This window comes from Phoenix dactylifera, chromosome 1, assembly GCF_009389715.1.
Source record: "Phoenix dactylifera cultivar Barhee BC4 chromosome 1, palm_55x_up_171113_PBpolish2nd_filt_p, whole genome shotgun sequence".
In the NCBI taxonomy this organism is placed as follows: domain Eukaryota; kingdom Viridiplantae; phylum Streptophyta; class Magnoliopsida; order Arecales; family Arecaceae; genus Phoenix; species Phoenix dactylifera.
Window position 1 is genome coordinate 11413227 of NC_052392.1, and position 25902 is coordinate 11439128.

At 41.3% G+C, this 25902-nt stretch overlaps 1 protein-coding gene across 4 annotated transcripts in view; it reads right to left on the reverse strand.

The window, feature by feature from the left end:
- Positions 1-24957, reverse strand: part of LOC103721757 (phospholipase D alpha 1-like) — a 28499-nt gene extending 3542 nt beyond the window's left edge. Inside the window, exons 1-6 of one of the 4 annotated variants that reach the window (XM_039126478.1) lie at positions 24869-24957; positions 23609-23654; positions 8823-8920; positions 8632-8720; positions 1556-1815; positions 1231-1441 (exon numbers count right to left, since the gene is read on the reverse strand). In XM_039126478.1, coding sequence (XP_038982406.1) covers positions 1231-1335 — 105 coding nt within the window. In that variant the 5' untranslated portion in view covers positions 1336-1441; positions 1556-1815; positions 8632-8720; ... (1 more) ...; positions 23609-23654; positions 24869-24957. Of the gene's footprint in view, positions 1-1230; positions 1517-1555; positions 1816-8631; positions 8753-8822; positions 8921-23608; positions 23655-24868 lie in introns of those variants that run through there. The other 3 variants (XM_039126475.1, XM_039126479.1, XM_039126485.1) reach the window with 3 other exon arrangements.
- Between the last annotated feature and the right edge of the window lie 945 nt (positions 24958-25902).

Below are 25902 nucleotides of genomic sequence, written 5' to 3' on the forward strand. Positions count from 1 at the left end.
AAATTAAGAAGATGAGTACAGATGCGAACTTTAATTTGTAAAGAGTCAAAGCTTGCTCTAAAGGACACAAGCAAGTTTGGTATTCATGAGTTAAAACAAGAAGATTGTTAAGAATCACTTGTGTCTAAGATGCTATGCTACAAACTCCGGAAGGGGTCAGAGAACTACTTTTTCATCTAATCTGGCCTACTGGGTTTACTCTGTTGTGCGTAGCCCAGCTAATTTGCAAGCTAATACAGATTGTGATCTCATTATCCCTTTTTTTTCAAAAAAATGTTGTTTTTGCTCGATTGCTTCCATAGCACAAATAAGACACAAAAGGTCAGGCAGCTGACGTGTAACTCTGCCATAGCTCGTGGCTATGGCTCCGGCGTAGGTTGCAAAGTTGGGAAGAAAATCCATGTCCAGATCCTGGGTAGCGTTTATCCAACTGTTTGACATGGAAAATTCTACCACTGTTTCTTTGAAATAATGATGACGCTCCCATTGTTGTTATTTAAAAAAAAAAATCCTCCTATCTGCTGTCTTTTTTGCGGCCACCGTGGGCTGCCGGGTAGAGGAGCAACAGGACAGTCAAACCAGCCATGGAAACTTTCTATTTTAAAATTAAAAAAATGTTCCCTATCTAAAGATTTTTACGCAGACCGATCTCTACTTTGACGTGCACCACATAATTCTGCCAAGGCTACTTACTAAACTATGGGTGTTAACCTGCTGCCCCTGTTAATTAGTTTAAAACTTCCATCATTTCTCCCACGGAATAGCCCAAGTGAAATTTTCTACTTCCTAGACGTCACACACTCATGAACTTCGCTTACTCGCTTGGGAGGGTCTCTTGAAAGCGAGAAGCGTTCGGTCAAAAACGGCAGCTTGCCGGATTCAGCATGCCAAAGTCTCGTAAATCTTTGAGACCCGACAAATTCGGCACAAGGTCCCGATATTCCCTTGAAGGGATGGCGGAGAAAGGGCGGAGAAGATAGAAAGAGACAGGGTCAGTGGTTTGATTGAATCACTACTCACTACTGAACTGGGCTACCTATTAGCAGCTAGGGTTTAAACGATCAAAACAAACTCACCAATCTACCAGGGGACAGTCCAGATCCTTATAACCTTGGTTTATGAAATAGCAAGACAATTCTGCCTGATTGGCTTCCTCCGCACTCGAGAGTCCATTCCATCTAAAAGAAGCTAATAGAAAGAGGAAATATGACAGAAGGAAGAAGGTAGTACCTGAAGGAGGAAGCCATGGAAACAATGGTGGAGGTGATCAGCTTCAAAGATTGTCAAATCGAGAACGCCATGGAGGAATTGGGAAGCCTCGACCAAATATGCCATCTCTCTATCTCCTGATGCTGAGATCCCACCAAAGTTCTCGTCCTATATAAATAATGCAATCTTTGGGTTTCACATGCTGCCTTCCTCTCTCTTTCCTCTCTCTTTCCTGGTTTGACGTGATTTTGAGTTGAGTAGAGCTTCTCGAAGATTATCTGAAGAATAAAGTGATGCGCATGGAGATGTTCTAGTCAACTAAAACAAGGTTACAGTGAGGCAGTACCTATCTTCGATCCAATGCAATGCTTTGCGGACTGGGGTAGGTGGTCGGTTTGGATGCTTCCATCATGGGAAGGCTGATCGACCCGGAATTCGATGCCCCCCTGTCTTTGCTGACCTGCAGCTTACGAAGCCGCCGAGCGAATCCAGGCTGCTACTTTTTCAGCTTCGCAACTCTTATCTTGTCTCCCAGTGAGTCTTGCTTTTTTGGCAGGAACGCATTAAAGATGAGAGAACAACCGGATCTAGGCCCACCAAAGACAGCTGCCAATCAAGACCGAAATGTTACAGGAGTATAGCCTGGACCTTTTTTCCATGTTTTATTTTGAGTAATATAATATAGCCGGATTTAGTCTAGGATCATGACTCTTAATGTCAAGCTTCAACAAATCCTGTCTTTAAGAAATAAACAAATTCAGATTTTCAATATCATCACAATAGCACCAGTATATAACAGGGAGGAGCTTCTATACGGCGATTACGATTAATATAGTATTTGAGGAGCAGCATCTGTAGACTTCTGCTACTAAATTTTTTTATTATAATAATGATGGATAGCACATAATTAACTTAGCCTCTAGAGATACAACCATCAGGCATATGATCACTTTATCAGTAGCTCATATGAAAAAAATGTGGTGGGAATATTATATGATTTGCCTCCTATAACTCGAGTCACCTGCAGAGGGTTGGTGGCCTTCCTGGGCTCAGACAAGATTGCTCGTTCTTTCCATCATGGCCCGGAAGAAACTACTAAGATCTTTCAACTTTAACAGGCAGGTGGTATTTGAACACCGTCTAATTGAAAGAAAGAAAGCAAACATCAAAGAGTAACTTACCAGATCCCACCTTTATGTGCTGCGTCCTTGCATGCCCCAATATCCAAAAAGGGGACTTTATACGGAGAAAACATATTAGAGGATTGGAATAGGTAGGAATTTACCAGATCTCATTTACATGAATTCATCATTATAGAAATTACAGCATTAAAGTATTCGATAATAAATCTGGGGAAGGTTTCTTTCCTCCATTTGCATCGAGAAAAAGTATTGGATAAAGAAAGATGGATCAGAAAATCAAAACGGAAGGTCAAAATATAAAAAGATTGGGGATTGGTCTCGTTCAAAATAATAAAATAAATGTGCGATGTAGACCCTAAAATGGACTACAGCAATATTCAACATGGTTACATGACCTGTCGGAGAAGTTGTGCCAAAAATGCATCGCAAACTTCTGTTTAGTTATAAGATATGCATTTCACTCGTTCAGAAAAGTAATGCTTATCAAAAGGATTCAATATCAAAGGAGAAAGTATTTTGAAAGTCAGTCCAATAAAAATAAGGTCCAAATTAGGTGCATGCATCAATCAAAATAAGGGCCATTGAGTTTTCTTGCATGTATCTAAAGCATTTGTATATGTAAACCCTACCCCCCCCCCGCCGCGGCGCCCGCGGCCAAAAAAAACATTTACGCTTCGTTTGGTTCGCAGGAAAAGGAGGGGGGAAAGTGTGGTCAACGGAAAAGTAATGAAATGCCTCTTGTTTGGTTGGAGTTTTCAAAGGAGAGAGATGGGAAAGTTGTATTCCCATGGAAATATGATTCCCACATTTCATGGAAAAGTTTTTCCCATGAGAAACATGGGAAAGTAACTTTCCCATGAGGTGGGAATCACTTCTTTTTTATTTTTTCCTAAAAAGACCCTTCAGCATTAAAGAAGCATTAAAGAGGCATTAAAGACCTAATTTTTATTAAGGGCATAATAGGAATTATACTTAACTTTCCTAGGAAAGTGGATGGTCAACCAAACATAAGCACTTTGGAAATTTGTCACTTTCCCATGGTTAACCAAACATGCCAAAAGTACTTTCCTAGGTATCCTCTTCCTAGGAATCTGATTCCCAGGAATCATATTCCTAGGAGGAAAAATACTTTCCGCGAACCAAACGAGCCCTTATATGCTATTTAGAAAAAGATAGTATATAAGGTCCAATTAGTATATATCCAATGGCATCAAATGATGATTCAAATGGTGATCTTGAAATTTAAGCCATGTTTACTTTGGAGGCACGCATAACCGTAAGCTTCATAAATGAAAATTTCACATATATTTCTACGCATGGCCATGCTCTGTCACTGAAAGGTTCCCCAAATTCATTGTTGACAACTTCTAAATTTTCTTGGCTCGCCCCTTCATATGGACAGCTCTGAAACCATCTCAGATAGTTGTGCCTTTATTATTCTCCATACCTACAATTCTTGCCAGCGCTTGGATCTTTTTATTCCCATATTTTACTACTTTCCACCTAAATATCCTCAAGTCTGGTAAGCTCGCTGTATGCTTTCGCTATAGGCCAATATGCTACTAGATAGTTGGTCCTACCCATTAGGTTAGACGTTAGAGTAGCCTTCTGAAAGCATCACTTACGTGAAGCATACACAACATCTTGTAGCCCAATATCTGCTAAGGATACTTTGCACCTATTTATCCTCCCAAATACTGTTGTTTTTTCCTAATAGAGCCACATAAATGAAACAAGTTACCAGATATCCGTTTGCCATCAAATATGAGCAAAGAACCATTTATTAGTAATTCCCAAATTATAACCAAGCACCTTCTAAATGAATTGCATATGACTGATTTTTTCGCAAAATTCTGCTGAAATCCATATTTAGTACCTACTCATGTTGAAAACTCATTAAAAAACAAAATATAAATTAGAGACAACATAGACAACTAGGTATCCTAAGTATCAGTAGCTATCTATATCTGAAAATCGTAAAAGAAGTGCAATATGAGAGTGAATTCATCAATACATAGTATCTTTTTTTTTTTTTGGTATAACGGCTGCTCACGCTACTTTGGTGTAGGTACAGCCAGCAAAATCAAGAGCAAGAAAATGACAAAGCAATGGGGGAGTGGCCCTCTGGTCTGTCTAGAGGACGTCTCCGGAATGCTAGACAGCATAGGCAACGAACCAACCAGCGGCCTTGTTCGCCTCCCAGTACACATGTACAGCCTCCTGGAAGGCGCTGCAGTCCTCCATCATCCGACGAAGATCGCGGAGCAGAGAATTCCCATCCCCCCTCCTCTCCTCCTTCTGAATCCAGTCGATCACCATCGCTAAGTCTCCCTCGATGAGAATGCGTTCCGCCCTCATCACCCGCCTCGTATAGGAGATGCCTTCCCAGACGGCCCTGAGCTCCATCCCTGCCGTTGACAAACCCGCGGTGCTTCGCCCTCCAGCCGCGATCAATCTAGAGTCATGGCTCCAGATCACAAAACCAATGCCTGCTCTGTCTCCATCACCGGATGCGCTACCACCAAAGTTTACTTTGAGATAGCTTGAGGGTGGAGCCTCCCAAGAGACAAGGGCGATCCCGGGCGCTGTAGCAGCATAGGGTGGTCCCAGATGTCTCTGGCCATCCCAAATGAAGCCGGCGTGGTAGCTCTGGTGATCTCCACTGCCTGACGGAGTGCACACTCTACAACACACCGCGGGGACGCCTACTTGTCTTTGAAGACCCGGGCGTTTTTGTCCAGCCATATATGATATGCCACATAGGCACATGTGACACCCCACTTAATCGTCCGCGGGCTGCGCATGGCCTCCTTCATCTGTCGTAGGAGATCGTCAATAGAACAGGTAGCCTAGGTCAGCGAAATCAAAGCCCCCTTCATATCTGTGCTGCCCGTGGGCAACCAATCAAGGCATGGCTAATGGACTCCATGTCAGGGCACCTGTCACAGCTCGGAGTAATCCCGACACCCCTCTCTGCCAGCACGCTCCTAGTCGGTAAGCATTTCCAGGCCACCTTCCATGGAAATAGGCCCCCCCCGGGGATGGAGACATATCCGCTAGATCCATCTGCCCTCCATCTGTCCTCCATCTGCCGGGTCACTCTCCCTCCCATCACCTCCTGTAAGTTCGCAGCCTGCACCTTGGGCATCCCTGTGGATGCCCAAATCAGTCTGTCCGACGTCTCCCCCATAGGTACCGAGATAGTCAGAATCCTGTCAGCTAGCTCCTCCCCGAGGGCATCCCTAATCAGAGCCCCATTCCATCCGCTCTCTCCTTGGACCATCAGATCACTGACCCTGCAGCCCTCCAGCCTCGCTGAATCAACCAAGGTCGGCACTCGATTCAGCGGATGCTTGGATACCCAGCTATTCTCCAAGACATCAATGGATCAACCATCCCCAACAACCCATCTAATCGCTGTACACACCAACGAAGCATGTGAACAGATTTTTCTCCAAATGAATGAACACCGCCGCCCTGCCTGGAAATCCGCCGCCATTGCACAAACTCCATATTTGGCCCTCATAAGTGTACTCCACAGACTCTCAGGGTCCAAGATATATTTGGCCGCATGTCTTGCCGCCAGCACCCCCCCCCCCCCCCCCCCCCCCCCGCCCCCGCCTCGCCACTAAGGAGTGGACCCCCAAGCCACCCTGCTTGACCAGCTGGCAGACTACCTCTCCCGCCATCAGATGAACACCCCCTCTACCCTCCTGTCTCCCCCAGATGAAATCTCTGAATAGCTTCTCCAAAGACCTCAAGAACGTCACCGGCACCACAATGTTCGACATCAGATAGACTGAAATCGAGCTGAGAACCGACTGCACCAAGACCACTCTACCCATCATGGAAAGTGCACCCATCTGCCACCCCTCGAATCTTCGTCTGATACTAAGCTCCATGTCAACATAGTCACTACATCGAAGTCGGCGGCCAGTGATGGGAACCCCCAAATACCTTAAGGTGCCCTCCTGCTCTCCAACTCTTAGTATCTCTGTGATGGATGCCTTCACCTGCGGCTTGATCTTCAGGCTGAAGTGGACCGTGGACTTGGCTAGATTGACCCACTGGCTGGAAGCTGTATGGTAGTCCTCAAGAATCCTCCGTATAGCCCTAGCCATCTGCCTCGTAGCCCGCACCAGGAACAGACAATCGTCAGCGAAAAGAAGGTGCGATATTTGGATAGATGTCGGCATTAGCCTGTATGCCTCCATAGCCTAGGTCTCTGCAGCCCGCCGAAGAGCTCTGAACAGCGCATCCGAGCACACAATAAAGAGCAGTGGGGACAATGGCCACCCCTGCTGCAGCCTGACAAAAGACTCGTAGAAGTGTGTCGGCGAGCCGTTCACTAGGATAGCAAGGATGGAGACCTGACACAGCCCATAACCCAGCCTATCCAATCCTCATAAAAGCCAAAGCTCACCAGCGTACACTGTAGGAAATCCCAACACATTCTGTCATAAGCCTTTTTCGTGTCCAGCTTGATCTCCATGAGACTCCTCCGGCTCGAGGCATTCTGAAGATCGTGCATGAATTCCTAGGCGATGAAGACGTTGTCGGATATACTCTGTCCTCTCACGAAGGCTCCTTGCTCCGGGTTGATGAGCCTCGACAAGATGTTCCACAGTCTGGCCATTAGTACCTTTGTTGTAGCCTTGTACAAGGTAGCGCACAGGTTAATTGGGTGATAATGGCTCGGTTCTGTAGCATCCTGTCTCTTCGGAATCAGGATGACAAAGGTCCTCTTCCAATCTGCGGACATTGTGGATGTACTGAAGAACTGCTGAACGGCCTCCACCACATCCAGTCTGATCAAGGGCCAATATCTTCTGAAGAAGACCGGAGAAAAACTATCTGAGCCCGGGGCTTTATCCTCAGCAAGGGACCATAGTGCCTCCTGGATCTCCTCGACAGACACAGGCTTGATCAGTGCTGCATTCTCCTCCGTCGAGATCCTTGTCGCTGGAGGCTGCATGACTGGAGATCCTCCACTCCCTGTTTGAGTTGTCTATCTGGTGCAGAAGAACACTCACCTGATAGCGTCCAGATCCTCTGTGATATGACCATCGTCGCCCCTGACCGATTTGATCCTGTTCCTCTGCCTCCGGATGTCCGTTGACTGATGAAAAAACCTAGTGTTCCGATCTTCCTCTCTGATCTACTGAACTCCGGACTTCTGTCTCCAAAAAGTCTCCCGCTGCCGAAGGAGTGAATCATGCAAGGATAACCTAGTATTTCTGCTGGTTCGTACCCATCTCACCAAGTGAAAGCACTCGGGTTCAAACTTGAGTAATGGTGAATAACCACCATATGAGACACACACACACACACACACACACGCACGCACGCACGAGAGAGAGAGAGAGAGAGAGAGAGCACTTGAAGTAGATGGCATAGATTAAATACAAAATTATGATATAAGAAACAGAAAAGTGAAACAGCATCTTAAGAGATGATAATTTACATTTTCAGAAAAATATTAACCAGCATCTTTCGGTCCATTTTGTTGTCTCAAAGTTTAGCTCTTTTCTTTAAACCTTTATTATCTAGAGCACAACACCATTAGTCTAACCACTACCAATGATACATAAAACAAGTCCACTATAAGAGTATTTGATTCAAATTAATTTGAATTTTACACTAGTATTATTGTAACTAATTTGCAGGCTTACATGCTAGTAGAACAACCTTAGGAAAAAAAAAATGCTGATATTGATTATTCAGCCACATCTCCTGCATTTTCTGTCATCACCAATATATGTCGAGCATATGAAACAATTCTCCAAAAAATTCTTCAAGCATCTAAATCATTTTTGGTGCATGCTCTTGAAAGCGTTTGACTTTGGTGTGACTGAAATAATGGAGCAACGCACCCAATCATGAATCAAGCTGAATAAGCGGGTTCCTCATCACATTTTTAAATTCATGATACTAACTTTCCATCGGCTCAAACCTACATGAACTCTGGGTCAAGAATCTCGAGCCCTGCTATTATTTTCATAAGGTCAATCAAAACGGCAACATTTACACATGCAATAACCAGGAAGCACTTATCTGTCAGATCAATTTTTTCAAATATTAGACATAACTACTTAACCTACCATCAGATAAGTATTGTAACAAAAATGTATTTAGCTGCAGTTTAAATACTTAACCTACTGTCGTATAATACTAAAATTTGATGTCAAGACTATTTATCTCTGTCCATGCAAGAGCTTCACTCTATTCGCACATGTCACATTCTTTAAATTAAAATGAATATAGTGATTAAACTAATTACCAACAGGAGAAAACTTGCCGGAGGTCCTTATGCCATTACACTTTCAGCAGTCTCAGTACATAAGATTGTTGATATCCAGAAACCATTACCTGACAAATATACCAATTCAAATTTATTGTGTTATAGTTAAGTCATGTAAAGTTGTAAACTTCTATGATATTTTTAAACGAAATAAGAATGGACAAGATTACTTTTCTGCAGCTTGCACTCATAGGTGCTTAGCATTGTATTAGCTCTCTCTCTGATCACGAGAGCATGACAGTAAGTGCCATGAGAGTGGAGAGAATATCTGGAGAGTTGCATAAACATCATCACAAGCTAAAATTGGTCCAACATTAGCGAAAACAAAAGCATAAGGTCACACTGTTATCCACTCTAAAACATTGACTTGTAAAGGGTAATTTACTACTTAGCAATGGGTAGCCAGATGGTACCTGCTAAAACATTGAGTTGTAAATCGTAGGCACTACATAGCGATGGGTAGCCAGATGGTACCCACATGCATTACTAATGTAAAATTCTATTATATTTGTAACGTGAGATAAGAATGGGAAAAGATTACTTTCTGCAATGGAATCAATTTTGAAACAGTGAAAACAATGTTTTTGCACTTTTAGATGTTTAGCATCATAGTCATATCTCTCGTCCCAAGATTTTGATACTAATTGGTACTGTAGTGGAAACAATATGGTGAGAGTTGCATTTACTCTAGTACAAGCTAAAATTGATTCAACATTAGCAAAAAATAAAAGCATAAGGTCACACTCTCATCCATGCTATAATATTGAGCCACAAAGGGTAACAGTACTACTTAGCAATGAGTAGCTGGATGTTAACCCCCATGCACTACTCTCCAAACAAGGAATATTAACTATATCGAACAAAAGCCGATGCATAGTTATAGCTTTGAATATAAAAATAAAATTTGACCTTTGTAACGTAATTCAAACTGGGCCATTCAGACATCCATACCTTGACTACCAGGCAAGGTATACCGAACCGGTACCGGTAGACGTACCGGTCGCCTACCGAACCGGTACCGAACCGGCAACACAGCGCGCCGTGCGCAATTCCACAGAGTGGCAAATGCCACTAGTGGCATTTCATGGAAAATGCCATAGAGTGGCATTTAAATGATCCATACCGGTGCGAACCAATCCGGTTCGCACTGGTACAAGCCCGATACCGCTATGTACCGGTGTGAACCCATCCAGTACGGGTTGAACTAGTCGGTACGAGCCGGTTCGGCATGCCATGATACCAGACAAATTGATCCATTTAGTAAAAGACAAAAAGAATATAAAGATAGAAAGAGTCGGTTCTGTTTCTTGGAATCAAAGAAGAATAATAAGAAGAAATTCATTGGCGACGCCTGTGGCAGCACCCACCTCATCAGCCAATCTCCCAAGTTCCCATCTTCTCCCCTAACACTGATCTAGTCCATTACTTATACCAAGATATCTAAGTTTAGGGAGAAAGACAAGTTGGAGAGAGTGCATGAAAACGGGGAGAGACAAAGAGTAGGAGTTTTGGAAGTGATGAAGCGAAAGGTATCATTGTTGCTTGTCATTGTCTGCCATATGAGTAATAGCAGAAGAAACTTGTTTCTAATTTTTGAATCCTATAGTGGGTTACATGTGAGAATGGAAACATTAAATCTGAACTATTCTCAGCATGCCAAGTGCTCCAGACTAGCATCAAATATGACAGAAGCAAAGTTACATGTAACATCCAACAAATGTCAGTACTAGAGTGAGTAGGGGATGGCAAGAAAGTAATTAGTTTGGCATTCCGAGTGCTGAGGATTAGTTTAAATATGGTACAAGAAATCTTACATATATACTTCCAACAAATGCTAAGTGTTATAGATGATTTTTTTTCCCTGTCAAGGGATCACATGTAAGAAAGGCTTCTGCAAAACATGAGACCTATAGTTGCCCCGTCAACAATTAGAAAAGACATGCAAAGAAGAGGAAAGATGTGAATAGAGTGATGATGCAGAGCATTTTTTTAGGAGAGAAGGCTATACCATGTTCCGTTTTTAACCCTCCAAACAAATATCCAGGGCCTACTTTCCTCTCCCCCTTTCATCCCTTCCTATTGTACTTTCGCCTCTAGTTGTGTAACTTTTTTTCTGTGGGATATCTTTTTACTATAACACTGCATTTATCTATCATCCGACAGCTATAACCATCAAAAGAAATACTATATGGGTCTAATCTTGCTCTCGCTCTGACGGAGCTCCCACTTGCATATCGTGTAGCTTTTTGCCTCATTCAGAAGTGCATTGCTCTAAGGCAGTTTCTTTGAGAAGTGGCATACGAGGCTTTCTAAGATAATCTTACCATTCTATTCAAGTTTGTGTGTTTAATCCTGAAAGTGGAGCATAATCACCAGTATCGCATTGGCTTCAAGGCTAGACTTGATAGGGCCCTATGCAAAACAATGACATGAACTTAAGCAGAAATAAGATGCTAAAAATAGAAATACATTTAATGAAGGCTCATACAGGCGACGCCAAGATTGGTCCGTTCAATTATATGATTACCAGAAAACAGAATAAAAATAGCTTCATTATAATTACTCTGAAATTTAGCAAAACATGCAATGATACTAAATTTTCAGAAATTTGGCAGATGGAGGAAAAATTCAAAGCCCCAAATGACTTTCGACACTGAAGACCTACAAACAAAGCACAGTTGTGCAACAGAAAAGGCAACATCATTGTTGGTGGTAGCAACTTAGTTTCCAGAAATGGGAGTGAGTGTTGGTGCAGGGATGCGCATATTTTTAGAAACAATTCTAGTAAGAAAGCACTTCAGAAGTGGGTGCAAGTTCATGATTCGGAAAAGATTCCCAAGCAGGTGTATTATCCTAGGTATAAGGATTTGGCTACTAAGGTTAGCAATACATTTTGAGTGTCGTAGTAATTAACTATTAATCCTCGTGATTCATGCCTCATGTACAGTAGCATCTTAAAGGCAATTCTGTATGAATATCTTTATGTAACATGTGTCTCAAACAACGTCAGCGGAACCGTCCCGAACCAGGCGGTTCGGGCTGTTCTGCGTCGTACCGGTGGCTCACCGGTACTACTTCGGCAATGAAAACGAAATCCGTTGCCGAAGGCAAAGAAGGAGAAGAAAAAGAAAGTGAGAGAGAGAGCAGGGGAGGGAGGGAGGCCAGTGGAGGATGGCGAAGGCCGGCGCCAGGCCCTTTCGCGATTTACATGGCCGTTTTCCTGTTTCGTTCAAAATAGGGGTCGGCCACTTTTTAATTTGGCGATTCATAAGTGACGTTTCAATACAATCTTAACATTTTATCTCCACTTTTTCCAACTAATCTGCAAATAATACTTCAAAGTATAGGGATAAGCATAAATTCTGTTGGATATTGTATCCTAAATGTCAATCGTCAGCATATTGATGATTGAATTTTGTAAATGAATTGACAAATTAATAAAGTATTATTTGGCATTATTCATCATTTTATCTTCAAATGAACTCTTATATGATGAAGTCCTTAGGACTTATGTTATAATAAAGGAGGATTTATCTTTGAGTCCTTAAACTTGTTCGCGACCAAATGATATGTTGTTACTAGGACGACAACATTATCGAGATTAGGTCGTTGTGTGACATATACGTTGGTTGTCCTCTTAACCAAGGAGTGTGGAGACACTGGTATGCCATACAGGTGAAGTGTAGGAGTACATTTCACTGAACGTGACCAATTCCGGAACGCTCTACTGTCGAGAGATGTTCCGAGTGGATATGGGTATAAGTTTGGCCCTTTGACCTGAGATCGCAACCTGTGACTAGCAAGCAACTCACTGTACTTTGGTACCGGACTACCTGAATTTCTAATTCAGTGACGGAAGGTCACTGGGTGCAGTCAAGTACTTGCGTAGTCAGTTGTGAGTCGAGATGGAATTGACCCCTCCTGCAAACAGGAGATAATGTCTTGTGATTAATTTAGCAAAACCTTGGGCAGGGTAATCCCAGTGAGGAGTCACGGGATATCTAAAGTTAATCACATAATGGATGTACTAATTATAGGGTTGACAGTGAGCTCTAAGTCATCCTGGCATTAGGAGTCAAAGGGATTGAATTATACAGTAACCATAGTCCAGGGTTCCAGAATATTTGCTTCACATATATTCGGCCTATTCGGACGCCGGGTACCATTGCTAGATGGTCACATTGATTAGTATAGGAAGACGTTCCTATACTATCGGCTTAGGTTCGAACCTATGAGGTCACACGCATAGAAGTTTCTAGGTTGATCAAATGGCTGATTGATGATTAAGAATCATTCAGGGGTAATTTGGTCAATTCGATTGACAAATTATCCAAAGCAAAAGTTGCATTAAAATAATTATTAAATTATTGGAGGACTAATTAGCAATTAGGTTGCTAATGAACTCAATTTGATTGAGTAAATTGGGCTTAGGTTGAGCCAAATTGAATAGGATTCAATTTGGGCTGCATCAGGGTTTGACCTAATTGGATTGGGTTTAACCCAAGTAGATTGAGCTTGACCCAATTGATGGAACTTGACCCAATTGGATTGGGCTTGATCCAAATCAATTAGAAGACCTTATTTGATGAAGATTATGAGTCTAAATAATCAGAATTGGATAAGGAGAAGAATCCCTAAATTTTAGGAACCCATCCTTATCTTCTTGGAGAAGAATGACACCTTAATTTATTCCCAATATTTTCTACGCCTATTCTCTTTATTTTTGGCCAAAAATTGGCGCGAGAAGAGAGGAGGCGTGGGGCTATAATTCCTATAAAAATGGCGCCTTAAATCTTTCTAGAAAGATTTAGATGAATTTCCTAATTTGTAGGGATTGCATGGTGCATGAAATAGGGTGGTCTGCGGCTGAACTTTGGACGCATGAATTCCTATCTTTTAGGGATCCAAAATGCACGAAATTTGGATATGTTTATCTCCTCTTAGCTGTCAAACCACCAGAATTTTTTGGGAATTTTATCAGCCAAATTAGTTGGCTAAATTAGGTGTGATACGTGGGGGGATCTTTTGGCTATAAAAGACCCCCATGCCTTGGGTTCAAGATATACCATATTTAGAGGTTTCAAAAATTCTGAAAAAATTCCCTGAGGGCCTCCATCCCTTCTTCTCGTTCTTCCTCACGTCCATCCTCCATCTCCTTGAAGAACAATCAAAGGTTGAGTGTTTAGAAGGAGAAAGCTTCAGCCATTGCTGCGTTCCTGCGCGAGCTAGCACTCCCGCGGAAGACAATCTACCTAGGGCTTCGCGTGTACTTCTCATAGAGGCCATTCGTGTGCGTGGCTGCGAAGTCAAGGATCAGATCCATAAGTTTCTTCCATCATAAAAGGTATTAATCCCACATCAATATTTTATTTTGGAGTCAGGGTCTAGGTCTGATTTCCCGAGGTTTTACCCTCCTTTGGGGCTCCTCACGGAGTTATCTCCAGAATCCATTCGATGGATATTCGGAGATTAATCAGAATAGAGTTCTTAAGTTTCAGATCTGATAGTTAATCATGCATGAAAGTTTTAGCATAATTGTTTAAACGATTCCGGCATAATCCTATGTGTTCTTAAGGTGCTGATTTCTAGATTTGATCTTGTAAGCATGCATGAATTAAATTATTTGATTCGATTTTTCCGCTGCGTTTTAAAACTTAAAAAGAACTACGTATGGCTTGATCCCCCTTATGAAGGGGTACGTAGGCAACCCGATCAGGTTCAGCCATGGTTTTAAAAAAAAAAAAATCAGCCTGCTTAACACCGAAGAACCTAGGATTCACTTTCAAATTCTCCATTGCAAGAGGATTAAAAAAATATATTTTTTGTTGAAATGACTATCAACATGTATGGTGAGTAACTACGCACATGAATAAGTCAAGCAATACCAACATATTTAAGAGCAAAGAATATTATGGATGGTTGTAATGAGCTAAATACATATCTAATTCAAACAGGTCAGCCCGGTGCATGAGGATCCCACCATTGTGGGTTCAGGGGAGGGTTAGATGTATGCAACCTTAGCCCACGAGTAGAGTGGTTGTTTCTGTGTCACATATCAAATCCAAAAAAGGTTGTATAGAAATTCTTGGAGAAGTGTTGGGCACACCATTTGATAGCAATATGAAATGTGTATAGGTGTCTGAAGAATAAAAACATACAAGTAAAACAGACTGCCACTACCTCTGCAAAGATAAGCAGGAAGACAAAGAAAACAAAAGCAGATAAAGCAGTAGCATAAATAGTTGAATGGTTGTATTAAATATTAACGACATTAAGCACATTATCAAGGAAAAGTCAGAGTGGACATCCTTATTTAATACCAGCTCCAGTGAAATTTATATGCTCATACAACTTCTGCATAAAAGAGGCTCTGAAAAAGAAGCAACTTAAAGTTGTCACAAACCCGGGTCAGCTTCTCAGCTAGCAGTATTAGAAGAGAAGTGCAGAGAAACCTATTTATGGAACTAGGATGGTATAGCAACGTGCAATTTGGTCCAGAGGACAGTTTTGGATATTTTTCCAGTTGTCTTCTATGACCTCATTGCACATAAAAGAAGGAAGAGAATAGACAACAGGGGAGGAAAAAGGAATCTGTGCAAGACCGAAACTTTTTACTGAAGTAAAAAAGAAGCAGAAAATATATTAAAGAAAAAAAAATATGTGGCTAGAAGCAAGTAGATTCAAAACCCTTAAAAATGTAATAAATTCTAAACCCCAGAGTACAATCCCGAATCTTGAACAACCAAAATAGAAGACTTGAGAATTTGGCTTCTCAAAACCGTAGCAACTACCAATGCAAGATCCCCACTGCTATTAGAGCTGATCACGGGCCTTCTGGCCCGCCCAGCCTGGCCCAAAATTTTTCGGGCTTGGGCATTAAAAAAAGGCCCATGGGTCGGGCCTGGGCAAGAAAAACGGCCCGACCAAAAAAATCGGGCCGGGCCTGGTCGGGCCATTCTGGCCCATTTTCAGATTCCAAAAAAAGAAAAAATCGGGCCTGTCGGGTCGGGCCTATCGGGTCGGGCCGGGCTAGACGGGCCTAGAACCAGATTTATAAAGTCGGATCGGGCTTGGACAAAAATTTAAGCCCGACAGTCGAGCCGGGCCGGGCCTGGGCATAGCCATCGGGCCTAATTTCTGCTGTAGAGCCCAGACGAGCTCAGCCCGGCCCGGGTTTTGATCAGCTCTAACTGCTATCTTCAATGGTCTCCATATTGCATGAATTCTTGGGAAACCAAAGAAAAAAATATCTTAAGAAATAAATAATAGTAAAGAAATTAGAGAAACCGTGGAGAAACCAAATCTTTGAAGGGGATAAAAAGAAATTTCAAAGCGAAAAAGGGAGGAAGAGACTCAGAATCACCGCTTAAACCAGCACAAATCCTAAGCAGTTGCATCTGGTTGCCTGCAGTATAGCAGCAGACCAGCCAAGATTGCCTTTCCTTCCGAAGTCGTTGTGTACTACTTTGCAGTGCAGCAGAAACTATTGTCTAGGAATCATCACAGCCTCTTTGCATAAACCTTGAAACAGATGCCACTTTCCCCATTTGGGGGAACAAAAAATGAAGAAGAGAAGCAAGAGAGAAGAAACAAACAAAGAAAGAGAGAATAAACTAAGAAGAGGAAGAAGAAGAAGAAGAAAGAGAAAAAGAAGGAAGAAGAAGAAGAAGAAAGAGAAAAAGACCTAGGCCTTAGAGACTCTGTGGGATTCTTGAATGGATGAGACCAAAACTGAAAGATCCCACTCCCCTTCTCCTCCGGCGACCTCTCCATCCAACAGTGGCTGCAGACTGGTTGCCTACATAACAGCAGGCCTTCCAAAGTTGTCTCGCCCATCGTTCAAGAAAAGAAGACAAGCAGAGGAGGAGAGACAAGATGGGGGTTAATTTCAAGAATAGCTTTTAGCTGCACAAAGGCTGCATTTGGTTCAAGAATAAGATAACATCGGAGAGGAATAAGACAAGGAGAAAGTGAAGAGAAGAAGAAGAGAGGAGTAGCACTAGGGTAACAAAAGAAACCACTAAACATGCCGATAACTGCCCTGGTGTCAGGAGAAGCCAGAGAACTGAGCAGGTGGGTAATGGGACAGCTACCTGCAGTACAGTCCTGCCCTGCCATTTTCCATAGACTTGTAAATAGAAAACAACAACAATATTTTTCAACCCAATAGGAAGAATTCACCAAAGCTTCACAAAAGATATAGATCATTAGATTAAAAAAAAAAAAAGAATGAAAAAAGAATTATATGTGTATACATCTCTTCTCATGCAAAGATAACCATTGAAGAGGCAACCATCCAAGTTCTTCCAAAAGGCTCATATGCAAAACCAACCAAATTCTCTGAAGGCACCTTAGTTTCCACATATAATAGTACTAGGCATGTCCAATGAATGTGGATTAGGGAAAAAGCTACAAAATAGGACTTTGAGGCTTGGATGAATCCTGCATCTAACAGATCCCTTCCATGCATCTGAAAGACCAGAACAACCCCACCAGCAATGTAGGCAATTACTTGCCTGCCAGATGGCAGATCATGAAAGTTGCCCCAGCAGTTGGTAGCAAAGACAGGAACAGGAGAAGAGATGGAGTTCAACTACTAGTAAACCATGCCATCCAAAAATAGAAGAAGAAATGATGCGGAGTTTCAATAAATGCAAAGGCTTATTTTTCCTGCCTACCAGAAATCTTGTCCGGTCTCCAACATGCTGCAGCAGTAGCTTGCAGAACAACTGACTTTCGAAATTGCAAATAATACAGTGTTTAATTTTATTTCCACTTTTTCCCAAAAGGATAAAAAATGTGTTTTTGCTTGAAATGAATATAAGAATATATAGCGAGTAACTACTCACACAAGTAAGTCCCCTAGACAAGCAATACTAACATATTTAAGAGCAAAGAATTTTTGTGGATTATGGTAATGGACAGAGTTCATATCAAATCTGAAGAGGTTGTACAGAAATTCTTCGAGAAGTGCTTGTACCCCACTTGCTAGCTATATGAAACAGGATAAAAACAAATAGCAAAACAGATTACCACTACCTCTGCAGAGATAAGCAGGAAGACTAAAAGAAAAGCAGATAAAGCAGCAGAATAAAGTTATCAAGGGAAAGTCAGTGTGAGTAACCTTATTTAATACGAAAGTTATATGCTCACGCAACTCCTGCATAAAAGAGGCTCCAAAAATGAAGCAACTTAAAGTTGTCCCAAGTCCTGGTCATCTCCTTAGCTAGCGATATCAGAAGAGCAGTGCCAGAGAAACCCGCTTATGGAACCAGCATGGTACAGCAACATACAATTTAGTATGAAGAATAGCATTGGAGATTTTTTAAGCTGTCTTATATATTATCATTCCTCATAGAAAGAAAAGAATAGATAGCAGGAGAGGAAAATTGAATCTATGCAATACCAAAGTCTCTGCTACTGAAGTAAAAAAGATGCAGAAAAATGAGTAACGAAATTGAGAATCTTTGGCTGGAAGGGAGTAGATTTAAAGCCCTTAAAAACGTCATAAACCGTAATCCCCAGCATACAATCCCTAATCTTGAACAACCAAAATAGACGATTTGAGAATTTGGATTTTCAAAACCCTAAGGACTATCAATGCAAGATCCCCACCCAATCTTTCAATGGTCTCCAAATTGTATGAATTCTTGGGGAGCCAAAGAAAAAATTATCTGAACAAATTAATTATAGTGAAGTCAAAGAAAACTTGAAAAAACAAAATTTTTGAAGGGAAAAACGAAATTGCAAAAAGAAGAAGGGAAGAAAGAGTCTCAGATTCACCACTTAATCCAGCATTATGTTGTTAATCTTCAAGTCTCGGAACAATAAGCCTAAGTGGCGGCATCCAGTTGCCTGAAGAACGGTAGCAGACTATCCAAGATCGCCTTGCCGTTAGAAATAGCCTTCGCAATGCAGCAAAACCCTCATCAGGGAATCATCACAGCCTCTTCAAACAAATCTTAAACCGATGCCACTTTCTCGATTTGGGGAACAAAAAATGAAGAAGAAAAGCAAAAAAAGAAGAAAAGAAAGAAAGAAAGAGAAAACGAAGCTAAGAAGAAGGAGAAGAAAGAGAAAAAGATCTAGGCTCGGAGTCCCCATGGGATTCTTGAATGGATGAGACCGAAATCGAAAGATCCCCCTCCCCTTCTCCCTCGGCGATCTCTCCATCCAACAACGGCTGCATACTGGTTGCCTGCGGAACAGCAGGCCTTCCATAGTTGCCTCGCCCATCATCAAGAAAAGAAGACAAGCAGAGGAGAGGAGAGACGAGAAGGGATTAATTTCAAGAATAGTTTTAAGCTGCAGAAAGGCTGCATTTGGTTCAAGAATAAGATAACATGGCATAGGAGAATGTAGAGAAGAAGAAGAGAGGAGCAGTGCTAGGGTAACAAAACAAACCTCCACAAATGCCAAGAACTGTCCTGGTATTAGGAGAAGCCGGAGAGAGAACCGAGCGGGTGGGTAATGGGATAGCTATTGGGGGCACTGGGACTCTTACATAGCTATGGGTTTTGAAGCCGTTACCGTTGCAACGGCCCCGCAGCTTGCGTCTGACGCGACCTCTAAATCCTGACGGCCTATGCGAGATTTTTTCTTTTTCTTTTCTAAAACGTTTGATACATTACAACTACGGATACATCTACTAAAATCAAAAAACAACGAGTTTTACTCTAGACAACTCCACCTCTAGTGACAGGTTATATAAAAAGCCATCCAGTCCGCAGTTTCATTCTCCTCTTCGAATATATACTTAGTCTGAAAGACCACCTATCACTCACCATCGTCCAAATATTTCGAAGCAGAAGGTATCTTCCTCCACTGCCACTCGGGCTATCCTGAATCCAGCCGATCACAGTGATCAAATCATCTTTCAATATAATCAAACTGGCTTATAGCACTCGCTGCACATGGCTATGCGAGATCATTTTCACTAGAAGTTGGTATAACACGTTGAATTTATGTAGCATTCTTTTTCTATATGAAGTCGGCATTTTTACCCAGCTTTACGTAAGTACTCCCAATTCCGATACCTACTGCACCGAAAACTTTGCTCTCTAGGTACGCCAAAGGAGTGGGACAGCCATAATAGAATCATATTTATCATATTGCTTAATTAACCAAAAATTATAAAATCTGTTGGACTTTATTGATCTAGTCTCAGCATGCCAAGCGAATGGTTCTTGTATAAAAATATGATGAGTAATCCTACACATTATGCCCCAACAAATATTAGCATTAGAGATAACCTTTTTTTACAGGTCATATGCAAGAATACCAATATTCTAGTTTGAACTAATCTCGGCATGCAAGTGCTGAGATTAGCTCAAATACAATAGAAGCAGCCTTACATGTAAACCCTTGAATATATGTTAGCACTAAAGGTGAGGAATTTTTCGTTTCACACATGTTCAAAATAAACTAGCCTTGGAACTAAAGGTGAGGAATTTATTAATAGTACTAAAGGTGTATTATCCTAGGTATAAGGATTTGGCTACTAAGGTTAGCAATACATTTTGAGTGCCGTAGTAATTAACTATTAATCCTTGTGATTCATGCCTCATGTACAGCAGCATCTTAAAGGCAATTTTGTATAAATATCTTTATGTAACATGTGTCTCAAACAACGTTAGCGGAACCGTCCCAAACCGGACGGTTCGGGCTGTTCTGCGTCGTACCGATGGCTCACTGGTACGGCTTCGGCAATAAAAACGAAATCTATTGCCGGAGGCAGAGAAGGAGAAGGAAAAGATAGTGAGAGAGAGCAGGGAAGGGAGGGAGGCCGGTGGAGGGTGGCGGAGGCCCGGTGGAGGCCTTTCGCGATTTATGCGACCGTTTTCCTATTTCGTTCGAAATAAGGGTCGGCCGCTTTTTAATTTGGCGATTCGTAAGTGACGTTTCAATACAATCTTAACATTTTATTTCCATTTTTTCCAACTAATCTGCAAATAATACTTCAAAGTATAGGGATAAGCATAAATTCTCCATTGCAAGAGGATTAAAAAAATATATTTTTTGCTTGAAATGACTGTCAACATGTATGGTGAGTAACTACTCATATGAATAAGTCAAGCAATACCAACATATTTAAGAGCAAGGAATATTATGGATGGTTGTAATGAGCAGAATACATATCAAATCCAAACAGGGCAGCCCGGTGCACGAGTATCCCACCATTGTGGGTTCGGGGGAGGGTTAGATGTATGCAGCCTTATCCCCACAAGTAGAGTGGTTGTTTCTGTGTCACATATCAAATCCAAAAAAGGTTGTATGGAAATTCTTGGAGAAGTGCTGGGTACACCATTTGATAGCAATATGAAATGTGTATAGGTGTCTGAAGAATAAAAACATACAAGTAAAACAGACTGCCACTACCTCTGCAAAGATAAGTAGGAAGACAAAGAAAACAAAAGCAGATAAAGCAGTAGCATAAATAGTTGAATGGTTGTATTAAATATTAACGATATTAAGCACATTATCAAGAAAAAGTCAGAGTGAATATCCTTATTTAATACCAGCTCCTGTGAAATTTATATGCTCATACAACTTCTGCATAAAAGAGGCTCTAAAAAAGAAGCAACTTAAAGTTGTCACAAACCCGGGTCAGCTTCTCAGCTAGCAGTATTAGAAGAGAAGTGCCAGAGAAACCTACTTATGGAACTAGGATGGTATAACAACGTGCAATTTGGTCCAAAGGACAATTTTGGATATTTTTCCAGTTGTCTTCTATAACCTCATTGCACATAAAAGAAGGAAGAGAATATACAACAGGGGAGGAAAAAGGAATCTGTGCAAGACCGAAACCTTTTACTGAAGTAAAAAAGAAGCAGAAAATATGAATAAAGAAAATTGAGAATATGTGGCTAGAAGCAAGTAGATTCAAAACCCTTAAAAATGTAATAAATTCTAAACCCCAGAGTACAATCCCGAATCTTGAACAACCAAAATAGAAGACTTGAGAATTTGGCTTCTCAAAACCGTAGCAACTACCAATGCAAGATCCCCACTGCTATCTTCAATGGTCTCCATATTGTATGAATTCTTGGGAAACCAAAGAAAAAAATATCTTAAGAAATAAATAATAGTAAAGAAATTAGGGAAACCGTGAAGAAACCAAATCTTTGAAGGGGATAAAAAGAAATTTCAAAGTGAAGAAGGGAGGAAGAGACTCAGAATCACCGCTTAAACCAGCACAAATCCTAAGCGGTTGCATCTGGTTGCCTGCAGTATAGCAGCAGACCATCCAAGATTGCCTTTCCTTCCAAAGTCGTTGTGTACTACTTTGCAGTGCAGCAGAAACTATTGTCTAGGAATCATCACAGCCTCTTTGCGTAAACCTTGAAACAGATGCCACTTTCCCCATTTGGGGGAACAAAAAATGAAGAAGAGAAGCAAGAGAGAAGAAAACAAACAAAGAAAGAGAGAATAAACTAAGAAGAGGAAGAACAAGAACAAGAAGAAAGAGAAAAAGAAGGAAGAAGAAGAAGAAAGAGAAAAAGACCTAGGGCTTAGAGACTCTGTGGGATTCTTGAATGGATGAGACCAAAAATGAAAGATCCCACTCCCCTTCTCCGCCGGCAACCTCTCCATCCAACAATGGCTGCAGACTGGTTGCCTACATAACAGCAGGCCTTCTAAAGTTGCCTCGCCCATCGTTTAAGAAAAGAAGACAAACAGAGAAGAGGAGAGACAAGATGGGGGTTAATTTCAAGAATAGCTTTTAGCTGCACAAAGGCTGCATTTGGTTCAAGAATAAGATAACGTCGGAGAGGAATAAGACAAGGAGAAAGTGAAGAGAAGAAGAAGAGAGGAGCGGCGCTAGGGTAACCAAAGAAACCTCTAAACATGCCGATAAGTGCCCTGGTGTCAGGAGAAGCCAGAGAACTCGGCGGGTGGGAAACGGGACAGCTACCTGCAGTACAGTCCTGCCTTGCCATTTTCCAGACTTGTAAATAGAAAACAACAACAATATTTTTCAACCCAATGGGAAGAATTCACCAAAGCTTCACAAAAGATATAGATCATTAGATTAAAAAAAGAATGAAAAAAGAATTATATGTGTATACATCTCTTCTCATGCAAAGATAACCATTGAAGAGGCAACCATCCAAGTTCTTCCAAAAGCCTCATATGCAAAACCAACCAAATTCTCTGAAGGCACCTTACTTTCCACATATAATAGTACTAGGCATGTCCAATGAATGTGGATTAGGGAAAAAGCTACAAAATAGGATTTTGAGGCTGTGATGAATTCTGCATCTAACAGATCCCTTCCATGCATCTGAAAGACCAGAATAACACCACCAGCCATGTAGGCAATTAGTTGCCTGCCAGATGGCAGATCATGAAAGTTGCCCCAGCCTTTGCTAGCAAAGACAGGAACATGAGAAGAGATGGAGTTCAACTAGTAGTGAACCATGCCATCCAAAAATAGAAGAAGAAATGATGCGGAGTTCAATAAGTGCAAAGGCTTATTTTTCCTGCCTACCAGAAATCTTGTCCGGTCTCCAACATGCTGCAGCAGTAGCTTGCAGAACAACTGACTTTCGAAATTGCAAATAATACAGTGTTTAATTTTATTTCCACTTTTTCCCCAAAAGGATGAAAAGTTTATGTTTTTGCTTGAAATAAATATAAGAATATATAGCGAGTAACTACTCACACAAGTAAGTCCCCTAGACAAGCAATGCTAACATATTTAAGAGCAAAGAATTTTTGTGGATTATGGTAATGGACAGAGTTCATATCAAATCCGAAGAGGTTGTACAGAAATTCTTCGAGAAGTGCTTGTACCCCACTTGCTAGCTATATGAAACATGATCCAGGGGTCGAAGCATAAAAACAAATAGCAAAACAGATTACCACTACCTCTGCAGAGATAAGCAGGAAGACTAAAAGAAAAGCAGATAAAGCAGCAGAATAAAGTTATCAAGGGAAAGTCAGGGTGAATAACCTTATTTAATACAAGCTCCAGCGAAAGTTATATGCTCGCGCAACCCCTGCATAAAAGAGGCTCCAAAAATGAAGCAACTTAAAGTTGTCACAAGTCCTAGTCAGCAGTGCCAGAGAAACCCGCTTATGGAACCAGCATGGTGCAGCAACATACAATTTAGTATGAAGAATAGCATTGGAGATTTTTTAAGCTGTCTTATATATTATCATTCCTCATAGAAAGAAGAGAATAGATAGCAGGAGAGGAAAATTGAATCTATGCAATACCAAAGTCTCTGCTACTGAAGTAAAAAAGAAGCAGAAAAATGAGTAACGAAATTGAGAATCTTTGGCTGGAAGGGAGTAGATTTAAAACCCTTAAAACGTCATAAACCGTAATCCCCAGCATACAATCCCTAATCTTGAACAACCAAATAGACGATTTGAGAATTTGGATTCTCAAAACCCTAGGGACTATCAATGCAAGATCCCCACCCAATCTTTCAATGGTCTCCAAATTGTATGAATTCTTGAGGAGCCAAAGAAAAAATTATCTGAAGAAATTAATTATAGTGAAATCAAAGAAAACTTGAAAAAACAAAATTTTTTAAGGGGAAAACGAAATTGCAAAAAGAAGAAGGGAAGAAAGACTCTCAGATTCACCACTTAATCCAGTATTATGTTGTTAATCTTCAAGTCTCGGAACAATAAGCCTAAGCGGCTGCATCCAGTTGCCTGCAGAACAGTAGCAGACTGTCCAAGATCGCCTTGCCGTTAGACATAGCCTTCGCAATGCAACAAAACCCTCGTCAGGGAATCATCACAGCCTCTTCAAATAAATCTTAAACCGATGCCACTTTCTCGATTTGGGGAACAAAAAATGAAGAAGAAAAGCAAAAAAGAAGAAAAGAAAGAAAGAAAGAGAAAACGAAGCTAAGAAGAAGGAGAAGAAAGAGAAAAAGATCTAGGCTCGGAGTCTCCATGGGATTCTTGAATGGATGAGACCGAAATCGAAAGATCCCCCTCCCCTTCTCCCTCGGCGATCTCTCCATCCAACAACGGCTGCATACTGGTTGCCTGCGGAACAGCAGGCCTTCCATAGTTGCCTCGCCCATCATCAAGAAGAGAAGACAAGCAGAGGAGAGGAGAGACGAGAAGGGGTTAATTTCAAGAACAGTTTTAAGCTGCAGAAAGGCTGCATTTGGTTCAAGAATAAGATGACATAGCATAGGAGAATGTAGAGAAGAAGAAGAGAGGAGCAGTGCTAGGGTAACAAACAAACCTCCACAGATGCCAAGAACCGTCCTGGTATTAGGAGAAGCCGGAGAGAGAACCGAGCGGGTGGGTAATGGGATAGCTATTGGGGGCACTGGGACTCTTATATAGCTATGGGTTTTGAAGCCGTTACCGTTGCAAAGGCCCCGCAGCTTACGTCTGACGCGACCTCTAAATCCTGACGGCCTATGCGAGATTTTTTTTTTCTTTTCTAAAACGTTTGATACATTGCAACCACGGATACATCAACTAAAACCAAAAAACAACGAGTTTTACTCTAGTCAACTCCACCTCTAGTGACACGTTATATAAAAAGCCATCCAGTCCGCAGTTTTATTCTCATCTTCGAATATATACTTAGTCTGAAAGACCACCTATCACTCACCATCGTCCAAATATTTCGAAACAGAAGGTATCTTCCTCCACTGCAACTCGGGCCATCCTGAATCCAGCCGATCATAGTGATCAAATCATGTTTCAATATGATCAAACTGGCTTATAGCACTCACTGCACATAGCTATGCGAGATCATTTTCACTAGAAGTTGGCATAACACGTTGAATTTATGTAGCATTCTTTTTCTATATGAAGTCGGTATTTTTACCCAGCCTTACGTAAGTACTCTCAATTCCGATACCTACTACACTGAAAACTTTGCTCTCTAGGTATGCCAAAGGAGTGCGACAGCCATAATAGAACCATATTTATCATATTGCTTAATTAACCAAAAATTATAAAATCTGTTGGACTTTATTGATCTAGTCTCAGCATGCCAAGCGAATGGTACTTGTATAAAAATATGATGAGTAATCCTACACATTATACCCCAACAAATATTAGCATTAGAGATGACCTTTTTTTACAGGTCATATGCAAGAATACCAATATTCTAGTTTGAACTAATCTCGGCATGCAAGTGCTGAGATTAGCTCAAATACAATTGAAACAGCCTTACATGTAAACCCTTGAATATATGTTAGTACTAAAGGTGAGGAATTTTTCGTTTCACACATGTTCAAAATAAACTAGCCTTGGAACTCC